Raw genomic sequence first — 21,203 nt, 5'->3', positions numbered from 1 at the left:
CTTTTCCTGCTGAAGCTTGTACCAAACCAGCTTGCGTCCTATAACCTACATATCGGGTATTCTATATCGATCTTACTTTAACAGCGACAAGCTGGGTACCACATTCCACCGACATCGAATAGTCAGGCCATAACTTCAAGGAGTGACACGATGATCGACTTTAGAGCGCCTGGCTTCCTCTTGGGGCTGGTCCTCCTTGTTTGCTTGGTTCAGCCGGCAGCAGCTTTCGGCGCCGGTAACATTGCATCCATCTCCAAGGTCGAGGGCCAGAACTGTACGTCACCCCCCTTAGTGCTTCTAGCCTTTCGTATAGCTAATTGCAACATCTTTCTACAGGGCGACACGGTGACATCGAAGATGCGCTGCTCACCCTGGCCATGGCTCATGCCATCAAGGGCGGCCAGAAATTCAACAAGCGAACCGTCTCCCGAGTTTACTTTGGCAACTGGCTGCGTGACTACTCCCAGGCCATCGATGTTGGCACCGTCAAGATGGTGTCTGCTGAGGCTATCCGACTGCTGCTTTGCGTTCTTGGCTTCATGTCCTTTGGCTACGGCTCTGGAGAGTTCGAGGTCACGGCCGAACGTCTCGGGTGCTACCGTCCCGAAGACCACATCGACAACCCCAAGGGCTACGCAGAGGGTGAAGATGCTCGCGACTATGATCCTCGCCTGAGAGGTCCCATTGAATCAGTCGAGCTTGAAATTGACGAGGAAACCGGCATGAAAAACTATATTGCCAACGAGGAAGTCGGCATCATGACTTCTGCCAGGCATGTGCGCCTTCTATTCGGTCGCTGTATTGAGCTGGCTCGCGAATACAAGCACTCGGGAAGCAAGCCAGAGCTCTATGAAGCGCTTCGATTGATGGGAACCGGTCTTCATTGTCTAGAAGGTGAGCACAAGCCATAATCAAGAAAACAGCCTCATTTGTTTGGCATAATAATGCATGGCTGAATACATAGCCTGCGGGCTGACTGCCAACTTACCCCTTTTCCATCCGAGAAGAAAATCAATAGCTAATATTCTTATAAATAAATAGATTTCTTCGCTCATAGCAACTACATTGAGCTTGCGCTTATTGAAATGGGCGAGCGCGAAGTCTTTCCCCATGTTGGCAGCAACACTCGGATTCAACTGGAGGGTGCTCGCGATTTGGTCTATCCTATCGTAACTGGTACCTTCGGAGGCGTGGATTTCCTCCACTCTGTCACTGGAGAAGGTAGGCACGGATTCCAATTCTCACCATAATCTGATGTCATCATAATTAATGCTTTCCAGTATCCGATAAGTTGACTCAAAACGAGATCGACGAGCTTGAGGGAGCACTTAACGAAGGCAAGAACGGAGATACGAGCCTTCTTCAAACTCTCCTCAGCAAACTCCCCCCCGGTATCCTTCCTGGAAGCAACCAGGGAGACAAGCTCGACGAGATCCAGTCGAATGCGGCTGCCGCCCAAGAAGAACACCAGCCAGTCTCTCCAAAGGATACCGAAGAATTCACCATGTACATCCAAAATATTTACAGGGCGATCATGCCAGCCATCGAATTCCACGATAGCATCATGAAGAGCATTAGCTCCGCGGTTGAAAGAATCCCTATCCTCCCCAAGATTATCGAACAATTGGAGGAGCAGCTGTCTGTTTTCGTTTTCTCCATCATCGCGCCCTTTATTGTGCCCCTGATTCATCAGATCAAGACCGAACTGCAGACGGGATCCAACGAAATCATCGAGAGCAGTCAGAAAGAGCAGCATGTCGTTTTCAACGATGACTACTCTTCTAACCCTACCCATTCAATGCTCTCCAAGGATCATTTCTCCAACGTAAGTTTTATCCGAGTATCTATCGAGAAATCACTCATCGGTTGCTGATCCTTATGCAGATTCTCAACGAGATTGCTGGCCGAAGTGCCGCCAGAATGCTCCACTGGGTTGTGCCACAGCTTATGGAGGCCATTGATAGCGAGTCTGTCGATGTCAACCGCATGTTGAATCGCATTGTCAAAGGCGTCATGCACCACCCTGCTCAGCGTGAAATGGGTGAAGATGGTGTCCCCGAGGCGCGACAGCTTATCTTTGCGACCGTAGAAGAGTGGTGGCGCGACTTGCGCGAGGAACAGGAAGACTACCGCCGCAAGCTCTCCCCCCAAGGTGTCTTTAATGGCGAGAACCACAAGGAGGGCGTCAACGATACTGGTCACGGTTGTGGTAAATTGAAGATGCGCAAGGAATTCCAGCCCCAGGGTGGCATTGAGGATGAGATTGCCGGCGCTGCTGCAACAGCCATCTTCTCAGGCGCTACTGGCGCCCTGTCCGGCTTTGTATCTGAGAACACCGGTGTCGACTTTGGTTCCTCCCAGCATCAAGGATCGGGCGGAGACGATGGTATCGGTGGTCTCATCAGCGGCTTGGCTGGTAATCTCCTAGGTGGTGCCTTTGAACAGGGGTCGACCAACAGAGAAACCAGTCGTGAATACGGAGAGGACGGCTCCTACACGCAGCGTCAGACGGAGTATGGCCAGCAGGGAGATCGATACGGCCAGGCCCAGTACACTCAGACCTATCGCCCCGACGGTGGACGCGAAACTGAGTACCAACGCTACGAGCAGCAGGATTCTTCTTACGGAAACCGAGGCTACGGAAACTCTGGCTATGAGGAGAGGAGAGAGACTCATGAGAGCTCTTATGAGACTCATGAACGCCGCACCGAACGCTACGAATACACTCAGTCTACAGAGGAAAGCTACGGCTATAGTGAGCGTAGAAGCGAGAGCAGGGGTTCTAACAGATCTCGCGATCGCCACCACCATAGCCATCACAGGAGCCGCGATGAATCCGATTCCTACGAGAGGCGTGAGGATAATTATGAATCCGGTTATGGTCGCCAGCAAGATAACTACGAGCGTCAGGAAGAGCGCTATGGTGACGACTACCGCGAGAGCAGACATCATCGCCGCAACGATGACGATGAAGAGAATGATGATGAGTTCAAAGCCCGCGATCACGGCGGCAGCAGCGGCGGCTACAGATTCTAGATGGCATTAGTTTTCGCTCCTCTGTGTCAGACAGTGTGGAGAAGAAAGAGGTAACTTGTAGTGTATTAGAAGATGAAAAGCAGAATATGCTAGCAGACGGCATAGATAGAAAAATATACCCATTTTGAGAGAAACAATAATGCAATTCGATGAAGACGTGAGCTTGTTTTGAATACGACCACTAGTAGTATAGACTCTGGCCGTTACCCTGGACAGAAGCTGGTCTGGGCTAGAGTAAAGGGCGTCTATACGAGATGCTAGCGACGATCAAGCCCGGTTCTATAAATAAAATGCAGCTTGCTTCCAACTCAATCCTCTCTGAAAGGATTCACACCAAAGACAGCGAGAATTGAGTTGGTAATTAACATTACACAGCAGCAGTGGAGCAAGACATATCGTTAGATCTGCAGAAAGTGGACTGATTATGACCGTGGGATTATGGGTCTCTCTTGACAAGCAGCCCCCTTGAAAAAAATAAAAACCCTTTACGCAGCGGCTATCTTCTGTAGATAAGGCCAGCCATGGCAATCCAAGTGAAGATCATGGAGAGCTTTGTAGCGAATAACACGAAAGATTGGCCTTGTGTGCCAGGGGTGGCCTGCTCCACATGTGCTCTTTGGCAGGGCGATACGTCAATTTGCAAGAATCCCGGTGGCTTGCATTAGAGTGTAGAGGAAGAGGATGGCTTGAGACAGAAGCTGGATGGGAAAAATCAGCCTAGATGAAAATAGATATTCTAGCAAAGCTCAGCTGTTTTTGTATGACTTAATTTTCTCTCCTTGCATGCATGTACTGTGCATGCAGGATCTCCCAAAAGTACCGGTACTACTGTAAATCTCCCTTTCCTTTAGTGCCGTCGGAAGAATCCACCGCCGATTTCGAAGCCCGCGCCTCTTGGATTAGTTCTCCCGCTCATGGAAGAATCTCATTGGAGGCCAGCTATAGACAGTCTCTGTTTCGAGGACACCCTCAGCGGGCACGTTACGGTTTTTTGTGGTACTTTTTGGTGCGAGAGTCGTTTCTACCTCTCACTCTGTGGCGGATGAAGCTGAGGACTTTGGTGAAATGCGGGGAATGTGTTTTAGTTGTCAGGTGGCAGCCCAGTGTAGAAGCATGCGAGGACGACGTGCTGAGGATACAGCAAGAGTGACGACATTATCAAAGCACTTGGTACTTTTACGAGTTGACTACCAGCCTTTTCTATGTGTCCTGCAGGTGTGATATAGTCTCCCATTTGCCCTCGTCTTTTCCTCCCCTGCTTCTGCTCTTAGAGAGGTTACCACGGACTTGGTTGTGAGGGCATTTGAGTTGAAGCCACACCCACGGCTGGCTGAGCACATCCCTGCCAATGGGCGACAGCTCGTGCTACACAAAATAGTGGTCGGGAAGGAAAGACAAGCTTTTCTGTCGCCATCCGATTCGCCGATGTCTGACACGTCGGGACCGAGAGCGAGTCGCGGCACTTCTCTGGTTATGCAGGGCGGCAGAGATGGATGCGAGCTGTTGATGCTAGCAAATGATACCCAGGTAGGTGAGTATCACTAGTGCAGTTTGAATGTAGGACGGCGTAGTATCAATAGGTGTAGGTAGCTGAATAGAGGGACCGAAGAAGCCGGGGGAGATAAGATGGAGCTGGGCGCCCTCGAGAGAAACACGCCTGGACTATGAGACCGACAATTTGGACTGATTGATGGATTTGGTTTTAGCATAGCAAATATAAGGACAGTAAAGTAAAACCCGCCTGTCGGATGATACCCGCATCATTTCCTTGTGGTCTGGGTTTTGAAACAACCAGACGAGATATTTCCGTGGACAAAGGGCCTTCAAGATGCGTGCAACAAGCAGGCTCTGCTGCCTGGCTGCCCCTCCCTCCTGTTTCCCCGGGCCATCGTCCACCGCAGCCTCGATCGTTCCAGAGGGCCGACAGAAGACAAGGATGCGCCATCCCAGGATTAGCGCCAGGGCCCAAATGGCAGAAAAGCTGCCCAGGTGCTCTGGGGCTACTAGTAATTCCAAGATACTACTGCTACTGTAGAGGCTAACTAACCCCATCTCACGGACCCATTGGGCGCGAGTGTTTCGAGTTAGCTCTTTGGGCTCTTTTAGCAGCTGTTTCTTGTTTTTCCTCTTTTCGGGGGCCGTCGCTCTGCTAAAGCTTGATGGGCGAGGTGAGAGCGGATACTGCTGCTTGCTTGTACCACACATCGGGATTCGGGAAAGCCGACCGAGCCGCGAGGGCTTGCCTTGATACTGTGCACGTCTAGTGCTGGCAGCAGGTAGGAGTGTCGCAGCATGCATGTGAGAGATGGCATGATGTTTACATGTGCGTGATGGTGATCAGACGGAAAGGGTCTGTGTTTGGTGTAACCACGGCTTGATGTAAGTGATGCGATGTTGTCGATGGCTGATGGAGTTGAGTGTTGCCAAGCTTTATGCACGCGGCAGATTAAACTAGCAGTGCCGTTGACCTCTTAATAAGCCAGATGTTGAGATACTACAGGCTGTGAAGGCGGCTGCCAAGATGGACGTTCCTCTGCAACCTCTGATCGACCACTTGTGCATGCAGGCGCGATGCTCTTGATGCTTGGCACAGAGTCTCATTGCCAATACTGATGCAGTACTTGTAAGGCTTGTGATGAGCAATTTAATGGCGGTAACACGAAAAGTTATTCCACTTAGCTTCTCTCATCTCGAGGTGCATGAAATACAAATACCTGAGTATGAGATACCTACATGTACCTAGGTATGTATCTACTTACCCACCAAGCACGCATGGCGTTTCCCGTCCATGCTTTGTGCTCGCACATGGCTCTGTTTGTATCCCATTTTCTCGCCATTTGGTGCTTTTCATGCTGTCAAACCAGACAATATTGGTGACCCAAGTTTGGCTCCTGGTTAACCTTTAGTATGAGATTCGACAATGGCTCCAGATAACCTTGACTTTGTGAAAACGCATACCTACATCTCGTCACATCATGGCTGATGGCCATACCCAAGGCAATACCATAGGCACGTTACCATATCCAGCCGCTGACTCTTCCACGTCTACCTGCATTGGACCCTTTTGTAATACTTGGAGTATGCATTCTCTACCTGCATGCTAACGTATATTGATGTCTCAGATACATATGCCATAGCACAAGCTCAGCCTTGTTCAGGCGGCACAAGACGGTCTTATCATGGCTTCCGACTCGCTCACTCTCCCTGTCTCTCGGACGCGGCAGACGGGAACAATTTCCTGTTGATGCCCGTTCCCGCTTGCCCTCTTGTAGATACGCTCTGTCAAGGGTAGCCGTGGCCTCGCCTAACTGGTTTCTCTCCTGGGGCACGCGAGCCCAGAGCCACACATAGAGAAGAGATGGAGGAGGTTGACAGGAAGCATGTGTCAGAGAGTTGATTTCCAAACAATTCGCCTAGGATCTTGTCCATGGATTGCGAGACTACCTACATGTACCAGCTCAAGCACTCCATATTACCGTCTGTCTTATTGGTTGTACCTGTACGACGCCGGGCCATCTCTCGTGTGCAAACATGCACCAGTTGGCATTAATAAGAGACCAGACGTGCCGCTGCCGCTGCTCCACGCCTCTCGCTGGCTTCCGGTTTACCGTCCAGCCGCCCCGCCTTGGCCTCCACCAGACCAGCGCTTGTGTATCTCGTCTCAATCCCTCAGAGCCCGTGCTCGTCCTTTGCTTGCCATCATCGGAGCGGTACAAACAAGCTTCAACTTGATATCTTTAATCTGCGCTGCTGCTGCGACATACGAACGACGGTACGTGTATCCAGTGGCTGGCGGTGGCTTGTCGCTGCTCATCAAACGCCAATCTCGGGCTACGGAGTTCATCTTGCTGGCGCCCATCGTACTCCGGCCGGCAGCACTACATGCACTAACAAGCCGCCTGCAGCGCGCTGTAAGGGCGTCCACCGGGCCTAGCCCGCTGCCACCACCACGTACAGGTACCGCTACCTGCGCCGCTTATCCCTGGCCTACTTTTTAGCACCGGACTGCTGTGCCGTACTTCCAGCACCTCTTTTTTTTCTCTCTTGTCCCCCTACGCCGTCTCGTTTTATGGTGCTCGCCTCCCGCCTCTCTTCCGCTGGACCAGACCAAACCATCAACCTCCAACTTCGGTCCCGTCCCAGCGTTTCCACGTCGCCTCGCCTCGCCTCGCCCGCGCTCGCCGTCGCACCGCCGGGTTCCTTCTATATCATGACCTCAGCGATGTCTATGTGTTAGAAGAATGTGTGAGTCTCTGCTCGCCTCCCGTCCCGAGCCGCTGCTGAACCCCGTCCTGCAGCGGCCAAGCCTGCCCCTACGTGACCCCAGTCTTGGCGGCCGGCAACTGACGTCTCACAGCGCTCTCCGAGATTCGAAATGTCGTGTATGTTGCTCCAGGAAGACGATGCTCGCCTTTTGTTTGTTCCCGCCGCTGCCGTTGCCCTCTGCGAGTCTGCGTCAATGTCGCTGCTTGCTTGCCGTTGTCGCCATGCCATTGGCGCCTCATCGCCGCCGAGGGTTCCCTCCACCGGTGACCACGGAGCGCTGCTTCGACGCTGCTTCGACGCTGCTCCGACGCCGCTCGCATGATCACGATTGCCCTCTCCCTCTGCGATCGCTAGCACTTTTACCTCTATTTCTGCTGTCGCATTTGCGTCTGTGTCTGCGGCAAAGTACTGACGGCTTGACAGGCTTCTCTTCAGTAACCCGGTCTGGGGTGGTGCTACCACCGTGCCCACCACCATTATCAGAAACATCACAGCGCTCTCCGTGCGTCCATCTACCTTTCGTTTGTCTTCATAACCGCCCCTACGAAGTGCCGCTGACATTGCCCATCTCAACAGAGTCAGATAGCATACGAGGAGCGCATCGATAGCAACATCACCACGTTAACGACGACCAACGCCGACACCCTCAATGGGGTCATACAAGGCCTATTATACGTTCCCGAAATAACCCGCATGCCATCCTGCGACGCCCAGCAGTACGACTTTATCCCAAGAAATGTTACTCGCCGCTCCAACCTCCCTCCCACAAACTACAATCTCATTGCTCTTGCTCCCTGGTTCAGTATAGACTGCACTGTAGCCTACCTCGCATCCGCCCGCTCCGATCCCATCCGTGCCTTTATTTTTTACAAGCCAAACAATTCGTCAAACAAACCCCAGGACGTCGACTCCCCCGTCTGGAACCTCGACGACGATGGCGCGTGGAGGAAGCAAAACCAGTATCCCGTCTTTGCCGTCTCGGGTCTCGAGGGTCAGAAAATGATGACTCAACTCAGCTACTACTCGGGGACTGTTGACCAGATACCCCATGGCCAGGAGATTGCGCAACTCTACGGACCTAATCCGAAAGACTATGTTCGAATATGGACCGAGCTAACCATGAAGAATCCCGCCAATATTCCCGCTTTGTGGATATTTTTCCTCATAGTCATCAGTGCTTTGCTGGCCATCATCGGTGGAATTTCGCTCACTATGCATCTGATACAGAGGCGACGCCGCCACTCGCTGAGACGTCGCGTAGAATCTGGCGAGGTTGATCTGGAAGCCATGGGTATAAAGCGGTTGACCGTACCGTACACACACGTCAAGTCGTTCCCTCTATTCACCTACAACCAAGACCCGGATTCGCTCAACAGCCCGCCAACTCCCTCGTCTCCCGGCCCGCGTGGGAAAACGAGGAGAAGTCGCAGACATGACCGAGTCGCCCCCAGTGATATTATATCTCCCAGTGAGCAGAGCGTTCGCAGCACACGGAGCGTGCGAAGCAAGAGGTCGAGTATAACAGGGTCCGATACTACTGCCACCAACTTCCAGCCTAACTGTCATATATGTCTTGATCGGTTTGAACATCGTGTTACTATCATCAAAGAACTCCCTTGCGGCCACATATTTCATCCCGACTGCATAGAAGAATATCTTCTCGAAAACAGCTCATTATGCCCGATGTGCAAATACTGCCTGCTTCCTCGCGGATACTGCCCTCCCATTACCAACGGAATGGTCCGCCGCGAACGTGCACTGCGGAAACTGCGAGGGAGAGTTGATTTGGACGACTCCTCTCTGGAATCTGGCGAGAACAAAATCAAGGGCTGGACAAGGAAAATACTCCACTTACAGCACCATGCAGCTCCGCCCGATGTTCCTCTGACGCCAATCAAAGGCAATAAGCCAGATAAAGATCCTTCTGGGAAGAAAACATCCACGTCTACAGAGCAGCCTGTTGCGGAAACTGAAGCTGCTAGAGAAATACCATTGACGCCGTCTGGAACGACAATTATGGAAATCTCCGAATCTGAAGAGGATGCAGTCGGAGAGACAACAGCCACTGTAACGCAGAATCCGGCGGCGGCAACTCGGACAAAGACCCGCAAGCCTCAGCCTCGCGCTTTGAGATTATTACCCACGGCTCCAGAGGGTGTTGAGCTGGTAGTGACACAGCGTGCCGGAGGACATAGCCCTTCGTCGTTTGCACGAGAGCGTATGCGGGAGATTGCAAGCCAGAATGCGCCATTTGAGGACCCGGACTTGAGGCGCCCTAAATGTGAGTGATACGCTTTGCCCTACCTCATCTTTCGCAGATTTACTAACAATGATACTCAAGGGCGGCGCGTCATCTCGAGTGTCTTTCCTGGATTCACATAAGCGTGCACCTTCATCTATCTCTAACTTTATGAGCTATGTTCTCACCGCTTCCTCAAGCAATAGCATGGCGTCGGCGTTTTATTCCCTACAGGATTCTCTTCTTTTCTTTACATTTTCTTTGGCATCACCGTGAGGAGACTTTTATTTGAAATTAGCGGAGTCAAGGCAGGTGGAGTTAAAATACTGGAAACGGTCACGTCGTTTTATCCCTCTTACATTTGACATAAGACCACCACTTCTCCCAACGTCTCTCGCCGCCATCGAGCGGCAATACAGGGGGACCGTTTACAACAACGCTACGGCGAAGCTTATACCAAATTACGATGCAATGCACACCCTTCATCTAGATTCTTCGGTATGAAGAAATACCACGATATAGAGGCTCAAATTACTTCTGGTACATTATAATACTGGGGGGCTTAAGGGAGGGACAACTAGGCGTTTGGAGAGGGCGTTTTTTCTCAAAGGATTCGGCTGGCTCATTCGATGTGTGGTCCGATGTCGACTACTGGGATCTGGGAAAAAGTGATTTTTTTTTATTAGGACGGGATCTCAAAGGGCTATATGGGATATATGCATCCATAGGAGGCTGAGGCGGCGGCTGTCTTTTTTTTTTTAACATGCACTTTTTGCATATTGCTTGATTGTCTTCTTGTCTACTTGTCTACTTGTAATAGAGTGAAAAGTGACGTTTACTTAAGTACTGAATGGCTGCATGCTGTCAAACCGCAATGTGTTGCTTTTATATCTGGTTTAGCTGGCTTATTTGAGGGTAAAGCAGGCACTAGTTGAGTCTGCAACTTGAGTTTAAGAGATGTTAGATCAGAAAGGTATAATAAATATCCCATAATAGTCAATTCCCGCGTCCGTAGTCCTAAATAAATATGATTCTAATTATACATGAGTTTCAGATTTGCTGCCGTAAGGACGCCTCTCCTGTGTCTGTCACGAACCACATGAAGTATTAATTTTTTTTTTTTTTGGGTATATATGTTTTCCGCATCGCGTGATGACATCCAGATACGTTGTGCATTCGTATACTCCGCTTCCTGGTATGAAAGAAATGGATATCATAATTGTAAATACCTTTCTCTAAAAAGATACAGAGAGATGAAGAGGGGAGCAGACAAAAGTGTGCGAACAACAGTCTTAGTTTTTGACGCTCAACAATTGCGTAGCGAGATAGAGGGGGAAACGGAATACGCCATCTCCTCTTATTCCCCTTCAGTCCGTAGACTCATCCTTGGTTTCATCCTCTTTGCTTTCGCCCTCATCTTTCTGTTCTGCAGAGTCTGGCTCCTTCTCAGATGACTTTGTCATCTGTGTATCCCCGTCGCCGCTCGGGTCCTCCTTAACCTTCTTCGCCACAACATCGTCCTCCAAATCATCTTCCGCCTCGCGCTTGGAGCTTACGCTCTCGGCGCTGGGGCTCTTTGCCCGCTCGGAAGAAGCAGCAGGCTCATCCGTTGTGCCTTTCTCTTCCCCTGTCGCAGAGGATTCACTTTTGTCATCCGCATGTTTGCGGCCCACCGCAGCCTCGAGATCGATGCCCTCCATCTCGACACCGTCCTCTCCCATGAGACTAGTAGTCTCAGACTGAAGGCCAGTGTCGCCAACTCCTATTTCATCCGGGCCTCTCGCGTGGGGTGCCTCTTCGTCATCGTCGCCCATGGGTTGGTCTTCTGAAGCTTCGGATTGCTCACCCTCACCCATCATGTCAGTGGATTTGGTGAGCTGAGTGACGGGAACGATACCGGCTCTCTGCTCCTGCCTAAGCAGCTCGCCCTGTGTGACGCCCCTGGTAGCCCCCATGGATGGCACGCCGTTGATGCTCACAGAAACAGTCTCGATGCTGCCCACCCCATTAGGGCCTTCAATAGTCTCGGTGCTTTCGCTGTGAATCTGCGCACTAACCGGCGCCTCGACTACGGTCTCCGGAGGCGGCGTGCCCCTCGTCAGCCACGGAATCGGAGTCAGCAGTGCTCCTCCTAGCGCTTCATCAGATCCAACCGCCACGGACGTAGGGTTGCTCCAAGAGACGGCCATGGCCGGGTCGTTGGGCTCATCGCCGTTGAGCTGGATCGCCGACATGTCGGGAATCGGCGGCGGCAGCGGATAGGTATTCGTGCCCGACGTCACGGCCGACACTCTGTCCAGGGCATGCAGATACGACGCCAAGGCCTTGTAGTGCGCGCGCGGATACAGAATCAGCTCTGCGATTCTCTGGATTGTGTGCGGCGGATATGACTTGAAGCTCCCGATGTGGCTCTTGATCTCGCCGACCATGTCTGCCAGCTGCTTCGGCAGGACGTCATCGGACTGCTCCTGGCTTCGCGACGGGGATTGTGGTGAGGACGGTGCTGGTGCTGGCGGTGGTGGCGGCGGCTGAGACGCAGCGACGGGTTCTGTTTCGTCCGTGGACGGCGGTTGCTCGCCTGCAGGCGCACTCTCATTCTCCTTGTTGGCATCTTCAAAGGACCGCTCAGCAGGCGATGACGATAGCGGGGAGAGGACTCTTGTGTCTAGGAGCCGGGGGTGCGGCAGAGGAGGAGGAAGCTTGGGTATGGGAAACTCGTCGCGTGCGATCTGATGGATTTCATGATTGTCGAGTTAGTGATTTCTGCTTCAATCGAACAATGTCGCACGATCCCGCAGGCCACTGATTGGGAAACGCACTTTATCTAACCGTGAGAGGATCTCGTCGCGCAAGGCCGGCCACGCTTCTCTGCAATAAGCCAAAAGGCACGGTTAGCAAAATGGCACGATCAGAGCTGCTGCCACTCAGGCCGCTATTCTGCTGGATGGGATAAGGACGATGCGCCACGTACGACTCGACGAGCTCTCCGGCAGCAGTCTTGCTGAGCAAGTCATTCTCGCTGTCCACCTCCATGGGCAAAAAAAAAAAAAAAAAGAGATTTGCGGGTGGGCACGCGACGCCTTTTTTTGTGCCTTGGGCGTGTGTTTTTTCCTTGGTTGGTGATGATGCTTTTCGAAGACGGCGCGGCTGCTACACTGGATACAGGCAGTTTCTAGGCCCTAGAGGAGGTACCTACCGTCTGGAGCCTTTTGTAAGGTACCGAGCCAGGATTTAGTGCTGGTGGGGTAGCAGAGCAGATGCATGATCCTTGCTAGCCTGTGACTTCATCGCGGTATGATGGTCGTCCACATGTAAATTGGGCGAAAAGGGCCACATGTGAAGACTTACATGCCTTGATTCTACAACGATGAGGTAATATAGAAAACCTTTTTTTTTGTCGATCCTTACTGTCCATCGAACCTATGGTAATTACAACGGGATGGCATGTTGGTACTAAAGTAGATGCACAACTATGGCTATATGATCCAGTGAGAATTGTGCTATATCGAAACGATGCGCTCTTGCGTCCATATAGTTAGTACTAGGTAGTCCGTCATGATAAATCGATATCATGGCTACGAATATTGTTCATGATCTCCAAGATGCATCACCCCTTAGTTACAGACTCAGATAGATCAAGTAGTTTTCTTTTGGAATACGTCTCAGACATCAGTGTTATTCATCACTAGTCTCTTCCTCAGAGCCAACATCACTAACAACAGCCTCATCTTGCGCCGTCACATCTTCAAAAACAACCACTTCTTCTTCCTCTTGTAGCGTCTCTTCTCCATCTTGAAACGCCAACTCTTCATCCCATATCACCAACTCCTCCTCTCCTTTGGCACCATCGAAAGACAAGTGAATAGCCTCCACATTCGACTCTGTGCTCTCCTCTGGTTCATCACCAGGCTGCGGCGCAAGATCCAGCTCGCTCGCTCCATCTTCTGACTTTTCCGGATCACGGTATTTCTCAATAAGCGCATTCGTCCTGTGCCCCAGAACCTCAATCTTCTTCAAATTCCTCTCCACCACTTCTTTTCTCGACTGCGCATCCTCCCAGATGAGAATTGGACCTCTGGTAACATCCATGAAACCGTCGGACAAGACTCCCAGTTGTTTGATATTCGCCAGCGCCTTGTTGAAAACCTCCACCGTGTCCGCCATAATCGTACGCGCCTCGTCGACGTCCTCTCTGGTATCATCAATAACGAGATTGTTATCCTTAATCAGCGATTCCACCAAATCCTTCTCCCTGTCCACAGCGGCAATCAAGTCGATAGCTTCCCCTTGATAAGTCCATATCTCAAGAAGCGCAAACACGCGATGAATATGCTCCCACACGTACTTCCTATATTCACTCCAATCGGGCTCCGTCGTCACATCAATAAGATCAGAAGAATCCTCCACCGCTCCGAGGAACATCAAATGCCGCGTAGACTCCCTTCGAACCGACTGGTATATGAATATATTCCCGGGATAGACGTTGCACCTCACGCCGTGTTGGTACATCAACTTGACGAACCCATAAAGCTGATGCTTAAACCCCAATATCTTCTTATACGAGAACCGCGACCGACGAGCCTCACACTCAAAGCTCACCAATTCGCAGCGAGTATATCGAATCGTGTAAGATCGCAACTTGGAATTCGACGACACAATCTGCGATACGTGGTCCCTCAGCTCAGGGATGCGATCGAGGATCCTGAGGATCTTGACGCGAGCGCTAAAGGACTGGCCGCTTTCTAGAGCAGAGATGACCTCTAGACGCCAGCGGGGAGGAGAAGGAGAGCGATGCAGTTCCTTGGCGAGTCTTTCTCTGGCGCGGGATTTGATGCTTTTGCGAGGCCTGCTCTTTGGGTTCCGTAGCTCTTGTACGCGACGCGGCACGGGGGGTTGAAGGTGGGAAATATCATCGGGTTCGAGTAACTTGGCTTCTTGGCGGCCTGTCTCACAGGTTTCTGTCGCTTCTCCCTCCATGGCTGAACTGGGAATTGGGAAATGGATATCCTCAAGATCGATTCTGGAAATATCATGTGCTGTGTTGGACTTTGGCGGCCGAGATCGTATGCGCGTATTGCGGTTTTGTGCTTCAATCTGTTTGTCAGTTGGAGATCAGAAGGCAGCACGTAAACCGGACGAATAACTGCGTGGAACACGTATCAACAATAAGGCGGGGTGCTGAAACATTGTTGAATGCTAAGGTACAATACTAGACATTAAACAAGGGGTAATTGGTATGGTTAGCATTCTGAGGAGAGTCAGTCACCATGCTGCTCACTATCCTTTCATCCCTCGAAGTAAATGTGATTCATCAGGGCAAATCAGGCGCTGACCATCATTGTTAATCTAACCATCTACTCGTTCCAGCACTCGCATTGTCACTCTAGACTCATTAAAAGGCAGTCGCCTAGCACAAAGCAATTGACCGCTGTTCTCCATTGGAAAAAACCATCCCATCTCAGGCGCAGTCACACCCATCTCACTCTCATCTCACCATTCCACAATTTCACAATTCCACAATTCTTTTGTCAGAGATCAAACCTCGCCTCCCGGTACAGCCACTTTGACGGATCAAACACAACCTCAAAGTTGGTCGCATCAAACGCTCCAATCGCACAGCTCAAGTCGTGGAAGCCCTCTAGCCCCGTAACCGGCAAATCCTGCTGGGCGTCCGTCTCCTCGTGCAGATCCCATCCACCAGTCCGCTCGCCGTTCTTTGTGAAGAAGATGTCGACACGAGGCCTGTGAGAGCCCGTCGGCGTAAATGTCATGCCAATGCCGTACGTATCGCCCGCACGGTACTCTGATGTGAAGTCCTTGCCGCCCCAGCGGTCGTTGATGTACTTGTGGCCATCGTCTCCGTGAACAGCCAGACTGCCGCGGTGCCATCCGGGAAGACGGAAGGATGGATAGGGGAGCGCAGTGAAGCCCAGGGCCAGGTTGATGGTGGGGCTGTTGCGGCGAATAGTCACCTCGTAGTAGATGGTCTTTGGCTGTTTGGTGACCGTAGGGTCGTGCTCGTTGACCACGTAGAGGGGAGGGTAGCCGATGATGCAGCGGTCGGGGCTGTTCTTGTTGGTGTGACCCTCCCAGTGGCCTGGCGCCAGGAACTTCAAGGAGCCGTTGAAGCCTGCCGGTTCCAGGAGCCGGAAGTTGTTGGACTGCAGCGCATTCTTGCCCGGCTGGTCGAGCACAATCGGCTCGACTACGGGATAGTCTTGGCACCACTTCTCGCCAGCCTCTGCCTCCTCCTCAGTCGCATTGTTGGCGGGCGACGCATCGTAGCCACTGAATATCATGGGAGGCGGGGGGAAGAGCGAAGTGTCTGGCACAGCGGCCTGCCAGTCGTGGCCCTGGAAAGACTGAGAGCCATAGGGGTCCGATGGAGGAGCAATCCAATCGTCCTTTTTAGATGGCGGCGGTCCTGGCGGCGGCGCAAAGTCGCCCTGCTGATGAGAAGGAGGCGGCCCTGGAGGAGGAGCAAAATCATCCTGCTGCTGCCGTCCTGGAGGTGGCCCTGGAGGAGGAGCGAAGTCGTCCTGCTGCTGTCGTCCTGGAGGTGGCCCCGGGGGAGGTGCAAAGTCGTCTTCTTGCCGCCTGCCAGGAGGCGGTCCAGGAGGCGGCGCAAAGTCCTCGTGCGGCCTATTCTGCTGGGGATGCTGCTGGCTGTGATATCCCGGCGGCGGTGAAGAGTACTGGTTTGTCGTCACACTTGTTCTCCCGCCGTCATAGTTCTGCGCTGGCCTCGCAGGAGGGTCGTCGTCTCTCTCATTCTGACTGCCAAAGCACATGTTGGCGGTCTGTGCGTATATCTGCTGCAGTCGTCTCGGAAATTATATCAGACGGATAGATGAATTGGTACTGCGAGGATTCTGACTCGGCCAATTAATAATTCAATGAATAGAATTGATGTGAAATAACAAAGAAAGCAGAACGAGAAGAGCGTGAAATAAGGTAGAAGAGGACAGAGGGCTAAAGAAGCACCAGACGGCTAAAAGCGAGGGCAAGCTACATGTACTAGGGAGGAAGTACCTGGGCCCAATCCATGTAGGCGGCCGTCTGATGTCTCTTCCATGTGGCTGTGCTGCGTTGGAATTATCGCTACTACACTTTACCCAGACGGTCTTTTTTACTGGAGCAACTCCGGGGAGCTCTAACCTTATTTCAATGTTGGTTGGCCATTAGTTTTGGAATCTTTTCTGCTGGACGTCTTGCACAGCACAGCCTTGCTGCCAAAGGTCATCATTTTGCTGCGTATTACGTTGCGTAAGATACGCATATTAATATATCACTCAATGAAATCCCACGTCTAATCATGTGAAGCAATTCATATTCCAAATGTTTCAGCGTGTACAGTAGACAGCTGCATTAAACTAATACTAGTCGATATGCTTGTTTACCAAGCTCACATTATTCATTCCCTAGGCCACTCTCGCAACCATCTCACCAATGGTTTTCCGTTCATTATACGTTTCAACATAAAAGCACCCAGTACTTGTTCAGAGAGAGCCTCCTGGGCATGTAACAGGACTGACTAGCCGGCGTTTATAGTCGACTTAGTTACCCCACGCGCTGGCGTCTGCGCCAGACGGGTAAAAGTAGGCCACAACAGCAATGATGCAGTAGACTGCACACAGCAGAGCGCCTTCAAGGTAGTTACTACGGCCATCCAAAACAAGAAAGTTGACCATAAACGTTGACACAAAGAGACAAACCGTCTCAAACAGGGTGAAGTACAACGTCATCGGCTTGTCCATAATCCAGCCGAGGATAACAACCAGGGGAGTGACAAAAATAGCAATCTGGATGGAGCTGCCAATAGCAACACCGATAGCTAGATCCATCTTGTTCTTCATTGCGACGGTGACGGATGTGACGTGCTCAGCTGCGTTACCGACAATGGGTAGGACAATAAGACCGATAAAGACTTCGCCGACACTTGATGTAGCAACGACGTCTTCGATAGAACCAATGAGAAACTCAGCACACGCCGCGACAAGGCCAGTGGTGACAAGCAAAAGGATAATTGCAGCCGCTTGGGTAAGGTGCTCCTCCTCCTCATCCTCCTCTTTGAATCCGCTCAGTGAGCGACTCACAGCGGTCAATGGCACCTGAGCCGGCAGCATAGCACCAGGAGGTCGAAGCTGGTGGTTCAACCTGTCGGGAAGAGAATTTGTTCGTCGAACGCCGTAGCGAACACGAGGCACCGGACCAGCGGGAACAGCAGAGATAGGATCCAACCCGGGCTTCTGTACGAAGACGGTGGGCGCCAGATTCTTCACAGACACAGAGCGCAGAGCAGGGAACGCCGGTCGCTTGGATCCAGTGCCAGCTTCGTTGCCACTATTCGTGGCTTCCGCATCGTTGGGAATTGCAAAGTCGACACGGCGAGGTTCTCCATTTCCATGTGAGTTCTGGTCAGGTTGTTCGGTAATCGTCTGTTGGGCATCTCCCTCTGCGTCACGCTGATGGTGACGACGCTGCTTCTTGCTCTTTTTGCGCAGGTGTCGAAGGCTGGGTCTTCTATGCTTGCGATGAGATCTCTCGTCATCTTCGATAGCTTCCTCATTGGTCTCAGTTGAAGAGAGCCTAGGGAACTGAGGGCGCGAAGAGGTTTCCGAAGACTCTTCCTGCGGGCTGGTGGCATTGGTTCCAAAAGACGAAGTCCTGGTGGGAAGCTCGCTAGTCTCCACGGAGGCAACAGACGACTTTCTTCTGCGTCCATGGCGGAGAACCTTTCTCATCGCACGGCGAACAGTGTCCCGGGAGTGGCTGGAGTCATCGGAATCAGAGGAGGAATCAGAGCTAGACTCCGAGCTTGAAGCGTCCAGCCATGCAGCGGCAGGACCTGGAACTGACTCGGCATCGACAATGTTCTGAGGAGTCGATTCGTAGAGATATGCGTGGGATTTAAGCTGGAAAAGAAGATAAATGCCATAGACCAGCAAAAGAATCTGCCATATTTGGTTAGAAGTCGGTTAATGCATTGGATAATGGGCATATCAACTTACAACACTGGTACCGCGGCTGATCTTGAGTGACTGACGGTCAGCTAGGTCTGCATCGTTGAATGATGCGTGGAAAGCCGTCTAAAAAAATGTTAGCAACTGGTTTGAAAAAGGTGCATAGTTAGTGATATGGAACATACAGGCAAGACCAGACTGATGACACTCAAACTGAGAAGACAAGCACTCATCTGAGTAACGGTGCTGTTGTAGACTTGCTCTCGGAAGCGCAAACCACCGAGGAAAAAGCCCATTCCCAGAATGAGGAGCAGATTGGCAAGAATGGAGCCCAGCAGAGATGCTTGGACGATACGTATCTCATTCTTGACCAAGGCAATGATGAAGATGATCAGTTCCACGGCATTGCCAAACGTCACGTTGAGCAGGGCGCCAAGCGCGTCGCCCATTTTAATGGCCACCGACTCGGTCGCGAAAGCGAGCAGGCCAGCGAGGGGAACCACGGCAATACAGTTCATGGCGAAGACGATGCCGCTATTAATGCCGGGGATGTTGGCGAGAATGATGCCCAGGGGCACGAACACGAGCAGGACATTGAACCAGCTGTGGGTCAGGACGAGCCAGAAGGATCTACGAAACTCTTGGACAAAGGTGCGCTTCTTCTGATTCTGGCCGACTTGTTCATTCTCAATTCCGTCGTCGGAATTGGTGGTGGTTTCGGGGGCGAGGGTACTTTCGTGGGCCTCCTTAGTTCCTAAGAAAGACCCCTCATCCTGCGAGGCTGGCGCTGTCGAGCGCTTCTTTGGCTTGAGCGACGACTTTTGGAAGTCCTTTTCGGGGATCTTGTTGACGATGAAGGGAGCATTGTTGCTGAGGGGAGACACGGCGCCGGCATTGCGGTTCTCAGGCGTCTGGAGGGTGTTTGGGGATTTTTCGGCAGAGGTAGCTGCTGGAGCGTGCTCGTTCAAGGCAGACAAGTCACGGAGCTCGGTATCCAGCTGGTGGGAGAGTCCATTCGCTACGGGCTGAGCATCAGAGCGTTTGGAAGCTATATCGGGGTCGGATGAGGCCTCCTTCATCGAACAGGTGTTGGAGAGCGGCGAGCACGAGGGTGGCAAAAGGTGTAAGGAAAGAGGCGATGCGCAATCCAAGCAAGGGATTGTGTATATGCCAAGAATAGGCTGCGAAGAAGTTCAAAGACCCTTGGTAAAAGAGGGAAGAGAGAGGAAGAGAGCGAGAAAGTAGGGAATCGAAGCCAACAGCACAATGAGAGGCGGGAATCGGAATCCCTTTTAAGTCGTCGAGAAGCGGCTGTGACTGTGGCCGGTAGCGTGAGACGAGACAAACGGGGAATGTGGATGACGCTGGCGACCACACGCAGCAGGGGTGGGGACGGCGCCACGATAGATGGCCCTCCGTAGCCTGGCACCTTATCTGCGTTCAGTGCTTGTGCCTGGCCTGGCCACGCCCGCTGGGAGTCCAGTGCACTGACGCCACAATGCCGCTATCGAATCTGGTACGCTTGATATCAGCACCGGAATACCCAACAACAGCAGCCACAATTACATGCACGTCGATAACTTCCAATTGCTACTGATAGTACCAGTGAACAGCCAAAGGGAGTTAATAGAGCATCTACTACTAGCTCCCAGCATCTCGTAGCCCCAACTCCTATTGATTCCAGGGTTCACGTTCACTAGACTCCGTAACCTTCAAGCTTAGTGGAGAGGACGCAACCAAGGTCGGACTTGGAACAGCGCCCAATCACCAGCCTTCATTCTCCCCTAGGGCTACATCATCGCAGCGTAGCCAAGGTCCGCTGTTTATGCGCTAGCGACCAGCACCAGCAGGCATTCGCAGTGGGCGCAACAGCACATGGCGTCTTGGCGCTGTAATCACCGTGCAAGAACTGCGCCGTGGCCAACGCAGCGGCCAATATGGACGAAACAGCCGGCTTTGTCCACCGCCATTCTATTCGTTCGTTGGCACAATGTACTTCCAAGTTCTAATGCTGGTCTTCTAGCATCATCATCATTTGGTCTCTTGTGTTACGGCTTCAGAGCACAGTTACACATTGAACGCAGATATGAGAAGATTTCATATCAAACTCCAAAGATTAAATCGTCCCCCTTGAACAGCAGCCGATTCCCGAGACACATCGGCCGGGATGAGACAAACAAGGCCTGCAAACCACGCCGGATCATCTCCGTCTCTCACCCACAATCACACTCACACTCAAATGCAACTCCCGAAAGCGATAAGAACCTTCCAACGACACTTGCATTCCACAAATCAGCATACACAAGTTATCTGCCGTCCATGTCGCGTGCGCAGTTTGTCAATGCAGCTTCAGCCCAAGTCAGCGCCATCCCCACAACTGAAAGGCAACGGAACGGTCCAAGCTCATCAAGAAAACAGGAACCCCACGCCGCGTCTCCAAGGGTCGTCTCCCGCTTCCCCCTTCTTGTTCTTGACACTCCGCGTATATTATACGTGTACGAATGCACACAGTAAATTACCTAGTATACTTCAATTAACAAAGCATGCCTTTCATCCATTCATCAATTGCCAAATGCCGAATTTGAAATAAACCGTAGTCCGACGGCAAACATGCTTCTCAACGCGCAAATTGCCCATCTAAAACAAAGAAAGACAGACACTAGAATCAGTCCCGTCCCAAAGCAGGAAATCCCATGCGA

At 51.9% G+C, this 21,203-nt stretch overlaps 7 protein-coding genes across 7 annotated transcripts; 3 read left to right on the top strand and 4 right to left on the bottom strand.

Moving 5' to 3' along the window:
• Positions 1 to 150: 150 nt before the first annotated feature.
• On the top strand, positions 151 to 3,036 carry TGAM01_v200167 (hypothetical protein; the record flags this gene model as incomplete). Its single annotated transcript, XM_018804573.1, has 5 exons — positions 151 to 274; positions 337 to 894; positions 1,042 to 1,221; positions 1,281 to 1,825; positions 1,885 to 3,036. The coding sequence occupies 5 exons, from the start codon at positions 151 to 153 to the stop codon at positions 3,034 to 3,036; spliced, it is 2,559 nt and encodes an 852-aa protein (XP_018662113.1).
• Positions 3,037 to 7,523: 4,487 nt separating this feature from the next.
• TGAM01_v200166 (hypothetical protein) lies at positions 7,524 to 9,684 on the top strand (the record flags this gene model as incomplete). Its single annotated transcript, XM_018804574.1, has 4 exons — positions 7,524 to 7,678; positions 7,726 to 7,804; positions 7,879 to 9,583; positions 9,644 to 9,684. The coding sequence occupies 4 exons, from the start codon at positions 7,524 to 7,526 to the stop codon at positions 9,682 to 9,684; spliced, it is 1,980 nt and encodes a 659-aa protein (XP_018662114.1).
• A 1,224-nt stretch (positions 9,685 to 10,908) lies between these two features.
• TGAM01_v200165 (hypothetical protein) lies at positions 10,909 to 12,574 on the bottom strand (the record flags this gene model as incomplete). Its single annotated transcript, XM_018804575.1, has 2 exons — positions 10,909 to 12,270; positions 12,371 to 12,574. 2 exons carry the CDS (start codon positions 12,572 to 12,574, stop codon positions 10,909 to 10,911), a joined length of 1,566 nt encoding a protein of 521 aa, XP_018662115.1.
• Positions 12,575 to 13,216: 642 nt separating this feature from the next.
• On the bottom strand, positions 13,217 to 14,518 carry TGAM01_v200164 (hypothetical protein; the record flags this gene model as incomplete). The annotated part of the gene is made up of 1 exon (XM_018804576.1): positions 13,217 to 14,518. The coding sequence occupies one exon, from the start codon at positions 14,516 to 14,518 to the stop codon at positions 13,217 to 13,219; it is 1,302 nt and encodes a 433-aa protein (XP_018662116.1).
• Positions 14,519 to 15,069: 551 nt separating this feature from the next.
• TGAM01_v200163 (hypothetical protein) lies at positions 15,070 to 16,332 on the bottom strand (the record flags this gene model as incomplete). The annotated part of the gene is made up of 1 exon (XM_018804577.2): positions 15,070 to 16,332. One exon carries the CDS (start codon positions 16,330 to 16,332, stop codon positions 15,070 to 15,072), a length of 1,263 nt encoding a protein of 420 aa, XP_018662117.1.
• Positions 16,333 to 17,097: 765 nt separating this feature from the next.
• On the bottom strand, positions 17,098 to 19,583 carry TGAM01_v200162 (hypothetical protein; the record flags this gene model as incomplete). The annotated part of the gene is made up of 3 exons (XM_018804578.1): positions 17,098 to 18,495; positions 18,553 to 18,630; positions 18,690 to 19,583. 3 exons carry the CDS (start codon positions 19,581 to 19,583, stop codon positions 17,098 to 17,100), a joined length of 2,370 nt encoding a protein of 789 aa, XP_018662118.1.
• Positions 19,584 to 20,379: 796 nt separating this feature from the next.
• On the top strand, positions 20,380 to 21,018 carry TGAM01_v200161 (hypothetical protein; the record flags this gene model as incomplete). Its single annotated transcript, XM_024548500.1, has 2 exons — positions 20,380 to 20,862; positions 20,923 to 21,018. The coding sequence occupies 2 exons, from the start codon at positions 20,380 to 20,382 to the stop codon at positions 21,016 to 21,018; spliced, it is 579 nt and encodes a 192-aa protein (XP_024406715.1).
• Between the last annotated feature and the right edge of the window lie 185 nt (positions 21,019 to 21,203).

The sequence above is a fragment of the Trichoderma gamsii genome (genome assembly GCF_001481775.2).
Source record: "Trichoderma gamsii strain T6085 chromosome Unknown Scaffold_1.2, whole genome shotgun sequence".
Taxonomy (NCBI): domain Eukaryota; kingdom Fungi; phylum Ascomycota; class Sordariomycetes; order Hypocreales; family Hypocreaceae; genus Trichoderma; species Trichoderma gamsii.
Note: the sequence above shows the minus strand (reverse complement) of the source record. Positions and strands in the feature narration are given on the sequence as shown.